At 34.0% G+C, this 13736-nt stretch overlaps 1 protein-coding gene across 1 annotated transcript in view; it reads right to left on the minus strand.

Annotated features, from left to right (window-relative positions):
• The window catches only part of SESTD1 (SEC14 and spectrin domains 1), a 164762-nt gene that overhangs the window by 51503 nt on the left and 99523 nt on the right, over positions 1-13736 (minus strand). The window contains exon 6 of the mRNA XM_011973441.1: positions 483-596. Within this exon, the coding sequence (XP_011828831.1) occupies positions 483-596 (114 nt within the window). The remainder of the gene's footprint in view (positions 1-482; positions 597-13736) is intronic.

The following is a 13736-nucleotide window of genomic DNA, read 5'->3' on the forward strand; positions in this document are numbered from 1 at the left end:
AAAAAAAAATAAAATAAAATAAAATAAAAGAGAAATTATGCTACTGTTATTCTACTTTAAAAATTTACAACTTTTACTAATGCTATCAATGACAGAACAGTAATAGCTAATACTTATATAGTGCTACTATATCATATCTGGTGCTATTCTAAATGCTTTATATGTATATTCACTTCATTTTACCCATAATCACACAAAGGTAGGTACTCTTATTATCACCATATTACAGATGTGGAAATCAAACCAAGGCAAGATTAAATACATTGTTGAAGGCCATACACCTAGCAACTAGAATCAGAATTCTAATCAAGTAAGTCCAACTGCACAGTATTTGTCTATTATGTTATAATGTAGTATGCACATAATTCTCCATTTTTGTAAAAAGAAAAATAATCTATATTTTAATAGAATAAAATTATAAAGTTGTCAAAATATATCTTATTTCTATGCAATAACATTTTATCTCATTGTAATATACCAACCAGCCTCTTATTTAACCAGTCCATGTGATCATAGGTGAGACTCCCACCAAAATCTTCTGTTAATTGGCATGGTTCAATATAACGAGTCAATTTATTGGCAGACACTAAAATAACCTACAAAAAGGTTAAAAGAAAAAAAACATTTAGTAACCCTCTATTAAAGTCCATGAAAGTAACCGGGAGGTAAAATTAGGTTAAAATATGCAATGCTGTTTCCAACATGATGACACATTATCATTTACTTAATACAATATTTAAAACCAATTCAATAAGTTATAGATACCTGATAAAAAATTCACCAAAAACTTTTTCTAATACCACATTTTAAAAAACAACAGGTACCAGCAGTTCAGATGAAATATTTTCAAAAATATTTTATTAATGTTTTTTGTAACAAAAATCAATTCCTTAATTGCAATGAAGTAATAAAAAATTTTCACATCACCTTAAAATTAGCTAAGGACACTAAAATGATAAGCTCTATGAAGAGTAAATCTGGCGATCAAAAAGTTACCCATTTTAAAGTTTTTCTAATGTTCCTTTGATTACATATGAACAAAACAAGTCCTCCAGTTGTAGAGTATAACCCACGATAATGTATGCCAATATTTAATTTTTAGTAAAAATTAGGAGATCAGTGTATTTACAAACTTGAAAAGTACATTTTAAAATGCTAATCTTTTAACTCTAAAAAGATTTCAAATACAAATTAAGTAAGTACCTAAGAGACCATTGCAGAACTAAATAAAACTTCAGTGAAGACACACATGAATATAAACGAAAATGCATCTATGGAAGATATTCAAACAGTAGTGTTAATACTAAATGATATATGGAAATGTGAATTTACCAAAAATGACTTGATAAGAAAAATAATGTGTCTGGCTGGAAAGAGCATCATTCCCACTCTCACAATAACAAAAGCCAGACGATCAGCAAAATTACAACTTTTTTTGGAATTCCTAAGAAAGCTGAGGTTACAGGGAAACCTGTAACTAGTTTGAAGTTGAAGAGAAGGTAGGCATCACAGAGAGAAAGGTGAAAGGGGCTACTACAGAGCGCATGTGCGAAAGTTTTGGAACTCTTCTGTATCTTGATTATGGCAAAAATTATGTGACTATATGAGCTTGTCAAATCTCATAAAACTATATGCTAAGGCATGAATTTTACTTCACATAAATTATACCTCATAAAACTGACTTTTAAAAAATTTAAAAAACAACTTGAGGACTTGTGGAAGAACTCAGAAAGAGACAAATGAAACATTCAGAAACAGACACAATATGTAAAACAAGGTACATCCATACTGTATGTGAAGTTATAAACAATAAATAAGGAGAAATCACCAAGACTGCTTTACCGAAAGAGGGGAAATTTCATCCTCAGGAAGATACCAAAAACACTGCACGAAAAATTCATAGAACTATGAACTCTATCAAATTTGAGTGCACAACAAATTGCTATTGATAACAATACATTAAATGGAAATTAATAGTCTTAAACATTTATATGAGGAAACACAGCCTAGTGAATGAGCTAAGTGACTCATCTAAGAAGTGAGGAGAGGAAAAAGACAGAATAAGTCCAAAGAAAATAGAAGAAAGGAGGTGAAAAATCAGAAGTAAATATAAATTAAGAGCTTACAGGGGCTCAAAAAAGCCAAAATTTACTTCTTGAAAAGACTAATAAAATCAACAAACTTCTGATAGGATGAAGCAAGAAAAACAAAGTACAAATAAATAATGGTAACAACGTAAAGGAGAATACAACTTCATTGATAGCAATGGTTTAAAAGACATTAAGGATACAGGATAATTTTGTGCCAATACCTATAAACTTAGAAGAATAGACACATTCCTATTAAAAAGTGTAACTTATCAAAACTGACATAAGAAAACAGAATACCTACAACCAATGAGGTGAATCATTAGATTCTTTATGTTTTCAGTAATCGTGCTGTTAGTGATAGTTTTAGTACTGCCATTCTGCAATCACCTGATGAGGAACAAAGCCAATGAGTGACATGGGATATTATAATTCTGCCATCCCCAACAACCTTAAGAAAATGGGATTTTTGGCAAGGGAGGAAGGAAGATGTGGGAGAGAAAAAGCATCCTTATGGTGCTCATTTTAAATTGGAATTATCAGTTTAAACTCCACAATGTATTTCATTTTAAATGAACACACACACTCACTCTCTCTCACACACACATTTATATGTATATGTATTTTCTAGTTGTGTCCAATGGAAGGTTTAGAAATAATGACCAATTTTGTCAAAATGTATACTCCTAGTATCCAGACTATGATCTCTGAGTACCATTTCTCAAAAAGAATCAGGTTTTACTAAAATAGCATTAGTCAAAAACATTTTTTTAATAAAATAAAAGGAATCAGGGCTCCTTGGAGAAATGGAGAAATACACATGATGAGTAAGCTTGGAACAGCTTACCAGACATCAAAAAAGCTATCAAAGACTACTGTGGTTGTGACGAAAGGATGTGAAAAGGCTTCTACTGACCAAAGATGTGACAAGTTACACATCAATAAGAATGATAAATGCCATGAATTGAAACATTAAATATGCTTAAATCAATGAGTGCATACTGATACAAAAGAAATAATAACCACTGGACTAAGCTAGAGAACACACTATAATGAAAACCAGACTGGGCATGGTGGCTCATGCCTGTAATCTCAGCACTTTGGGAGATCGAGGCAAGAGGATTGCTTGAAATCAGGAGTTTAAGACCAGCCTGGGCAATGTAAGAAAATCCAATCTCTACAAAAATAAAAAATAAAAAAGTGTACTTGTAGTCCCAGCTACTTGGAAAGCTGAAGCAGAAGAATCACTTGTTTCCAGCAGTTAGGCTGCAGGGACCTATTATTGCACCACTGCACTCCAGCCTAGGGGACAGAGAACTCCACAAAGAAAAGAATGGAAGAAAAGAATGGAAGGAAAGGAAGGGAAGGGAAGGGAAAGAAGAAAGGGAAGGAAGAAAGCAAGGAAGGAAGAAAGGAAGAAAGGAAGAAAGGAAGGAAAGGAGGGAGGGAGGGAGAGAGGGAGGGAGACAGACAGACCAGCAAATAAATAAGCATTTATTTCGCCTTTCATATATAAGGTGTATTAGGAAACCAGCAAATAAAGAGAAACAAGCATTTATTTCACTTTTCATATACAAACTGTATTACTGGATAGACAAATAATAAGTTTCTCATTATAAAACTATTACAGCTAGTAAATGAAGGAATAATAGAACTAGATCATCATTTTATAATTTTTAATGAAGTAAGAGATCTAGACACTGAACATCAATGGCTACTAACATCACAAAAAGACAACTATTACAAATCTCATGATCAAGGAACACATCACCACCTGTGACGAGCCTTGGAAAAAGAAAATCAATTCTAAATCTAATCACTGTCTAAATCCAACTATCAATTTATATAAATACATGTAAATTATACCACAGGGATACTTGCAGAAATAGGCAGACTACTGGAAACTCTATAGGGCAAACAATCTGGTCTCTTAAAAAAAAAGTGTAAGATAAAGAGAAGCTAAAGATTAAAAAGCTGCATTTAATAAACATATACAGAATCCCACAACCAATAATAAGAGAATTACACGTTCTTTTCAAGCAAGTTATGAAATATTTTAAAACTTGACTGTATGTTAGTGCATAAGAAAGCCTCAGTAAATTTCAAAGGAATACGTATTACGATCACAATAAAATTAAGCTAGAAATCAATAATCAATCATATCAGCAATCCATATTACTGATTTCTAATTCAATGCAGGCTCCGCCTCCCAGGTTCAAACGATTCTCCTTTCTCAACCTCCCAAGTAGCTGGGACCACAGGTGCATGCCACCATGGTTGGTTCATATTTTTTGTACTTTTAGTAGAGACGGGGTTTTACCATGTTGGCCAGGCTGGTCTCACATTCCTGACCTCAAGTGATCCACCCGCCCCAGCCTCCTAAAGCGCTAAGATTACAGGTGTGAGCCACCACACCCAGCCCACAACTCTTTTTTTTGGGATCCACAGAGATGCTTTCATACTAGGGAAATTAAACACAATCAGATCCCCGAAAAGAACTTTTCCTTTCTCCAAAAATGTCAAGCAATATATTAACAAGATATATAACTATATATACTAAAAATGAAACCAAGTAATATATATTTATTCTATGAGGAAATAAATTACTTGCTAAATTGAGCATGAATTCACATCTGAAAATATAAAATCCCAGAGCACTCTCTCCTGAAAATGCAGGCCAGACATGGTGGCTCATGCTTGTAATCCCAACAATTTGGGCAGCCAAGGTAAAAGGATTGCTTGAGCCCAGGATTTCAAGACTGCAGCGAGCTATGATCGTGCCACTGCACTCAAGTCTGGGCAACAGAAGGAGATTCTGTCTCAAAAAAAATACAAAATATAAGGATGGTCTTTTTGCTCCTCAATTGCATCTTACTTAACATAATATTCTATTTAAATACTGATGAAAATCTCTCTTTTGAAAAATCCCACTATCATGTCCCTTATTTATTTTTAATTTTCCATAGGTTACTGGGATACAGTTAGTGTTTGGTTACATGAGTAAGTTCTTTAGTGGTGATCTGTGAGATTTTGGTGCACCCATCACCCAAGCAGTATACATTGCACCCTATTTATAGTCTTTTATCCCTTGCTCCCTTCCAACCCTTTCCCCCAAGTCCCCAAAGTCTATTTTATCATTCTTATGCCTTTGCGTCCTCATAGGTTAGCTCCCACATATCAGTGAGAACACACGATGTTTGGTTTTCCATTCCTGAGTTGTTTATCTTAGAATAATAGTCTCCAATCTCATGCAGGTCGCTGTGAATGCTGTTGATTTATTCCTTTATATGGCTGAGTAGTATTCCATCAGATAGACAGATAGATAGATGTAGATATATATACAATATATGATATATATTAATATAATGATATATATAAAATATAATAAAGACGACACAAATGAATGGAAACATCTCATTCTCATGGATGAGTAGAATCAATATTGTGAACATGCCCATACTGCCAAAAGCAATCTACAAATTCAACACAACCCCCATCAAAATACCACCATCATTCTTCACAGAATTAGAAAACACAATTCTAAAATTCATATGGAACCAAAAAAGAGCCCATATAGCCAAACCAAGACTAAGCAAAAGGAACAAACCTGGAGGCAACACACAACCTGATTTCAAACCATACTATAAGGCCATAGTAACAGTGTCATTGTTTCTTTGTTTTCATATTCAGAATCATAGGATGATTTCATATTTAAAATCACAGGATGGTAAATCACAGGATGACTTATTTCTGGGTTCTCTATTCTGTTCCATTGGTCTATGTGACTATTTTTATACCATACCAATACAGAACCCAGAAATAAATCCAAATGCTTACAGCTAGATGTTCCTTATATTAAACGTAATTTTTAATAATGTGTTATTGATTCACTTAACAATCATTACTTACTGGAGTTAAACTTATTTATCAGAAGACATGTGTTTTAGTGTTGGGAATGTGAAGATGAATAAGATATGCTTCTGGCAAATAAATCAGCTTTTCATTTGTTTCTTTGCAATATTTCTCTGCAATATTCCCGAGACAGTTGTGTAAGGCACAAAATGTAGAATAAAGTTTTCTGCTTTGTTCTAAAGCCTTTGTTGAAAATACCCTAAATGTTGTTGCTGCTTTCGTCATAACAGCATAGAGGGCCAAAGGCTTTACTAGAATACTCCAAATGATTTCCCAACCCTTTTACCAGGAAAAAACACTATTATTTTACAAATGAAAACATACAAAACTAGAAGCCATTCATTCCAGGTTTGTGCCCTAGTTCTGCCACAAATTCACTAACTTATGTAGAAGACAACCTAAAAGAATTCACCACTCCAAGCTTATTCCCCAATCTTTCGAAGAAGCCATCTTCATTAAATTATTGATGATGTTTCTTTAAGCTCTAAAAGGACATAATTCTAATGAGTTGATATCTGATACATTTAATTTGGGCCATTCTCTCTAATATATTACCTGTCTTGTCCAATGAAGAGCACTTGTCACTTTTCTACCCACACTGGTTAGCCTTACCATATGTATTCCTTTCTACTTTTACAGTTCCTAAATGCACCAAAATCACTGATAAACATGTTTCGAGTTTAATGAGCCATAGGGAAATTTTCCAGTTAACAGCTACATATAACAGAAGTTTATTTTCATCTGAATAATTCTCTTAAAAGCTTTTTCCTAAAATGAACTTAAATGTCAACAGTACAGATTGGCCTTTTATGACATAACATATATTTAAGAGTATATTATCTTTTAATCAAAATAATTTTTTAAAAAATTCACCAAGATTACTGCTATTCTGTTTCTACCTATGCAAAATAGTTTTAAATAAGGGAAGAACACAATTATGGAGAGCTACAGAAAACTCATTTTCTCCATTATTATAAAACATTTTATACAATCCATATTCTTATAAAATTCACTGGTGGCTATTAAAAGTTAAAACAGTAGCCCTGCCATGTAGACATACAGAATTTTATCAACACCAAAGGTGTCTCGAAGTTAAACGTATGTGGGGGAAAAGCAACAGTTTGAACAATCAGCAGACTCACAATCACAATAATTTCCAATTAACAACTTACAGAACTATCTACTGTGATGAAACATCTCAGTTTCCACTGCAATAATCTCATTTTTGTTTAAGAGGGTGAAGGTGAGGAGAAAGGGCAGAGTAGGCTGGCTAAAGAGCAATAAATGTTTCCATTTTACTAGAAACATTATTTTAGAAAAAGAATGAAGGGAAAAGACATTTAAGAGTGTGCAATAGTAGGAAACATCTTATTCTATACATATGCTTTTCACCTAACAATCACCTTTATAAAGTGGGTCAGGATCAGCATGTGGAAGAGGAAAGAGAATCCCTTCTTCCAATGCACTGCAAAAATACACTCTGTTTACAAAGGTGAAAAACTGTCCACCTGCCTTTGGAAAATTACACCACTTACCAGGATACAACATATAAATTACAGACAACTGCTTCCCAGAGGACAAACCAAGTTCGAATAAACAGACAATTCAACTCCACTCCAATGATGGCAAACATCACAGAAGGGTGTGATTTCACCACTGTGAATTTGCTTGAAAAGAGCAAATTCAAATGTGCAAGCAAAAGTAAGAAACCATTTGCAGGGTGGGATTTAGGCCTGAAGTAGAACTGGAATGTTGAAAAAGGAAGACTGTGTAGAGATTTCTAGATGTTTTAAAAGCAAAAACTCAACGTGAAGAAAACAGAAAAACCTGACACATTTCAGGGTAATGCAACAAAACAAAATTAGGAATTCCAGACTAGGTGATTTTCTATAGTTTCATTACAGCTTTTAAAATTACAAAATACTGGTAGGGCTTCCTATATTCCTTTCTGTTACAGCTCTTGAAGAGACCACTAAACTTTCACAGATGGCAAACCTATATGAAAGTTTAAATATAAAGCAATGCAAATCAAAGGATCAGTTTTATCTTATGGGAAATGTTTTATTACCTGGCAAAGAAGAAAAAAACAAAGAAAGAAATATAATGAAAATAAATTTTTTTTTTTTTTTTGGTAAGAGAGTTTTGCTCTTGTCACCCAGGCTGGAGTGCAATAGCACGATCTCAGCTCACTGCAACCTCTGCCTCCCAGGTTCAAGCAATTATCTTCCTCAGCCTCCCGAGCAGCTGGGATTACAGGTGCCCACCATCACGCCTGGCTAGTTTTTGTAATTTTTTAGTAGAGATGAGGTTTCACCATTTTGGCCAGGTTGGTCTTGAACTCCTGACCTCAGGTGATCCACCTGCCTCAGCTTCCCCAAGTTCTGGGATTACAGGCGTGAGCCACTGTGCCCAGCCCATAATAAAATTTTTTTAAAGTCTAGCCTCAGAGAGCAATCATCAACTAAAAATAAGAAAAAAATTAGAAAAGATTCCCCCTCAAAATCATATTGAGATCACGTATTATGTATAATTCATTTTATTCTATGATTCTAAATATGAAAATGAAGAAACAATGACACAATTGCTGAAAATTCTAAAGAAACATTTTCCAAAGCTATAAAAAAAGCTTTGAAAATCTTTAGGGAAGTGATTAATGAATAAGAAATAACATTGTGAATTAGAGCACAAATACTGAAAAGTACAAAATGGCACAAATATATATAGATTATATTAATTTAAAAATTATATGGTTAATTCTTTATTATCTTCTGCAAAACATTCTTTCAAATATTTATTGACATTGTCACCTGTTTTAATTAAGTGACCAATTGATAGAAACATCATATTCTAACTTAAAGACAAACCTTCTTTAAAAATAAAAAATTCATTGCCCATGGAGAAGATGGAACCACAAACTCAACATTTTCATTTCTCAGAAAAATATTTAAAAGAGTAAATTTTCCAAAAGTATCCAGCATTTCTTTAGACTAGCCTATTATGACTCTCTAAATCACTATTTCCTGGTTATGAAAATTTCATACACTCTCCATATCATTCTACATTTATTTTGCAGAACATAATGAAGTAGTATACATAATAAGCTCGTTTTAATTTTTCTAAAAGGATTTACTTAATTATTAGTATTACAAAATACTAAATTAAAGCAAACTTCATAACAACACCTTAAACAATTTTTTTTTTTTTTTTTTTGTTGAGACGGAGTCTTGCTCTGTGTCCCAGGCTGGAGTGCAGTGGCCGATCTGGGCTCACTGCAAGCCCCCCCCCCCGGGTTCACGCCATTCTCCTGCCTCAGCCTCCCGAGTAGCTGGGACTACAGGCGCCCACCACCTCGCCGGGCTAATTTTCTTGTATTTTTAGTAGAGACAGGGTTTCACTGTGTAGCCAGGATGGTCTCGATCTCCTGACCTCGTGATCCACCCGTCTCGGCCTCCCAAAGTGCTGGGATTACAGGCTTGAGCCACCGCGCCCGGCCTTTTTTTTTTTTTAGAGACGGGGTCTCTCTCTGGCACCCAGGCTGGAGGGCCACTGCACCTTGACTCTTTGATTCAAGTGATCCTCCCTCCTCAGCCTTCCTAGTAACTAGGAATACATACTAGGAATCACCATACCCAGCTGTTTTTAATATTATTATTATTATTGTTGTTGTTGTTGTTATTATTATTATTTGTAGAGAAGGGTTCTCATTGTGTTGCCCAGGCTGGTTCCAAATTCCTGGGCTCAAGTAATCCTGCCATCTCAGCCTCCCAAAGTGTGGGGATTACAGACGTGAGCCATTGCTCCTGGCCTTAAATAATATATTATACCAAGATAAAAATGTAAGACCAATTTGTGTTTTTCCCACCTAAGAAATAACATTAAGGATCTTCAGTTAATTTAGAAACAGTCATACAAAATACAATGATTCACCATAAATCATTTATAAAGTTACCTTTCATGTTGAATTTTAAGACTACACATACATCACAATCAAAATGGTATTATGTTGGGAGGCTGAGGCGAGTGGATCATGAGGTCAAGAGATAGAGACCATCCTGGCCAACATGGTGAAACCCTGTCTATACTAAAAATACAAAAGTTAGCTGGGAGTGGTGGCACACACCTATAGTCCCAGCTACTCGGGAGGCTAAGGCAGGAGAATCACTTAAATCCGGAAGGTGGAAGTTGCAGTGAACTAAGATCACGCCACTGCATTCCAGCCTGGCAACAGAGGAAGATTCAGTCTCAAAAAAAAAAAAAGGTATTATGCCATCAAAAATAGAGAGGAAAAGCTATTTTCATGACCTGATATTTGACATTTTAACTTTTATACTTTTAAAAAATCTAGTTGGCTTATTTTTGTAATTTTCATATTTCTTTTTAAGGAACTACATAAGAGAAAAAGTTTGCAGTCCTGGACTGGTAGATAACTCTTTGAATGTGTAAAGTCTTTTCTTCTCCAAAAATGAAGAACCAATTTAATTTCATCACACTGCATACTATGTTTTTTACCATTATTTTCAGAGTACTAAAGACATCTTCATATGCTACATAACAATTTTATGAAATGAGTACAATTTACACCTTTAGTAATAATTGTCTTGAGGCAAATTTATAGGATTATCATCCCTAATCTTCTCCTTAAGTTGTTACATATCAATTATCAGTGACTCTTATGGTTTGTTATTCACCAGTGGTTTATTTGAAATTGTTTAATAGAGAAAGCCACCAAACTGATTATGATTTCCAGCTGAGTGATAAATCTGAGCAACTGACAAATCTCCCAAACTAGGCAACTAATATCTGAAAGTTTTCAAATTAATATATTTTAAGTAAAAAAAAAAACTTATATTTTTAAAAGATAGTATTAAAAATATGATTCCTCCATTAAGGATATAAATCCTCTGAACAATTTAGAAAATGATGTAGGAAAATACTAAATAATGTTGCTCTCAGCTTGGAATACAAAGTTTAAAGAGAGACTGATACGTAGTTTGATACTAAAATATCAAACTTCAAGAAACAGCTTATATTATCTTGCAGTGATCAATGCAGTATGTCACTGATATCCAAAATCAAGTTTTACAAAATATCCTCCTATAAAAAATAAAATTCGTCTATCAGATAAACTACCTAAATCTCGGAAACAGGCAAACATTATTACTGGGTGTTGTTTCATGCAGTGGTGGGTTTGTATCTTTGATTGACTCTATAGACTGCTCAGTAGGTAGTAAGCTCTGCAGGAGTAGAAGTTAACTTGTAGGTTCTGTTTAGAACAAAGGCAAATAGGCTGGACATGGTGGCTCATGCCTATAATCCTAGCACTTTGGGAGGCCTAGGTGGGTGGATCACAAGGTCAGGAGTTCAAGATCAGCCTGGCCACCATGGTGAAACTCTGTCTCTACTTTAAAAAAAAAAAAAAAAAAAAATTAGCTGGGCGTGGTGGCGCATGCCTGTAATCTCAGCTACTCCGGAGGCTGAGGCAGGAGAATCGCTTGAACCTGGGAGGCGGAGGTTGCAGTATGCCAAGATTGTGTCACTGCACCACAGCCTGGGCAACAGAGCGAGATTCTGTCTCCAAAAAATAACAGAAAAAAGAATAAAGGCAAATAATTGTCTAATGAGACTGATACACTTCTGTCCAGTGGAATAAGAGACAACCTCAAAGTTTACAACTTACGGATGTATAGAATAATAATTAAGTTCATATCTAATTTGGTTGGCAATCTTTTCCTATAAAAACCCTGAATTCCTCAAACGCTCTTTGAACCACAGCTTACAAATTACTGGTAACCTAATCTATCAACGAATTGAATAATGTATTTGACTTAAGCTCATTTTATATTTGCATTAGAGTCATGATTTCACCTTTAGGAAAATGACACTTTAACATATGTTTTATCAATTTAAGAATGTGGAGTGGATCAAATTCTGACTTTCATCAACTATTTTCAAATAGCCATCTCCATGAACATTCTAATATTTATGCATACCATTAAATTTATGAAGACAAAGGTTACTGGTTACGTTCAAAGTAGCTATCATTTTACTAAGCAGAAATCTAAATTTCAAATCTATCCTCATATTACCAAAGAAATTTGAAATCTAATAATCAGCATAAAGGGAACAAGAATAAAAAAAAAACTACAAAAAAGAAGGAAAAAAAGAGCACTACCCTGCACAAGCATTTCAAACTTTTGCTAAGTCCTTTCAAAGGTAATACAAAACATAAAGTTTTAAAAATAATAAAGCCCTACATAAATATTACTTTCCCCCTTCATTTTATGTATGTTAAGAGAAGTCAAGACAAGACAAATTAAACGACTAAACCACAATATTGTATTAACTAGCACATAACATGGTTCAACAAGTTTGAAGAGAGAGGTACTTACCATCTGGTCTTTAATAAAACATTTGTGCAGGTTTTCTTTAATCTCAAATTTTAACTTGTAGAAAGATAAAAAACTTGTTTCTCCTTTACTCTCATTATTCCTTCTGTAACTATAATACTTATCCTTTCCTAGTAAAACATTCCCCAAAAACCTACCACTGAAAGTTTCATTTTATAGGCACTGAGATGTTTTATTATTTCACTATTGCTAAGAATGTGTGTGCAAGATCCAGAATGAAAATCTGCCTTTGTATGTATTTCTGCAGTTAGTAAAGATTCATGTGTGTATATATGTTCATACACATACTATTTTGATGTGTATGTCTGCTTGTACCTGTTTGTTGAAGAATATATTTCTCACTCAAGGAAAATAGGTTTCTATAAAAACTGGAAAGAATCAGAATAAATGGAGCCAGAGGTGTTCTTGAAAGAACAGCATCATGGAAGCCTTTGGTCCTGGATCCTACAATTATGTATAGTCTCAAAAAAGAACACGATTAAATCCAGTATTAACAGATAAGAGAATAAAGTGACTTAGAATGGGGGCTGGTTACCATTAAATAAACAACACTTTAATGAGTGACAAAAAAGGAGAGTGGAGATCCTTTTGATAGTTAATCTCTCCATTTGAAGACAAGATTAATGCCAGTATGACCTCAATTTTATCTTGTCATTAGACAGAATATAGACACTATCATCTAACCAGCAAAATCTATCACAGTCACCAGGTACAATGCTGCTGAAAGATACGAAGTACCTGAACATAATATCTGAGTTGCTAAAAAGGAAACTAAACAGGTAGGTATCTATGTCAGAGATAGGAAGGATATACAGAGAAATATTAAGGTTAGCAATGAGAGATGAATATTCAATGGCTGATGAAAAACACTGGAGGAGTGAATAGGAAGGAGGTTACCTGGAAGAAAAAATTTAGAAAGTATCATGGGCAAGAAAACAAGAAATCATGTGGGAACAAGGTGTCACCGAAATGACCACTGGGTATTTACTTGATGAGCATTGTAGACAGCTGGTAATAAATCTTTGTTGCAGATAATTTAATTTTATAAGGTAAAACATACATTTATGCTTACAGGATCACCATTACTCTTAACAAAGTTAAAAAAAATTTTTTTAATATTTATACTAGATGTACAAACACAGGCTTAATTACAACAGGCTAAATTATCCAAAATAACACCAGGGAAAATAATTTGCGATTAAACAAGCATCTATGTTGGATTTAATTATATAGAGCTCTAAGTATCATTTAATGGATAGTGTTGAATTGCCCCCTTAAAGCCAGGTTTGTTTGGCAGCATATTAACCAGCATTTGAAATTACTCTCATCT

This window comes from Mandrillus leucophaeus, unplaced genomic scaffold, assembly GCF_000951045.1.
Source record: "Mandrillus leucophaeus isolate KB7577 unplaced genomic scaffold, Mleu.le_1.0 Scaffold1377, whole genome shotgun sequence".
Classification (NCBI taxonomy): Eukaryota; Metazoa; Chordata; class Mammalia; order Primates; family Cercopithecidae; genus Mandrillus; species Mandrillus leucophaeus.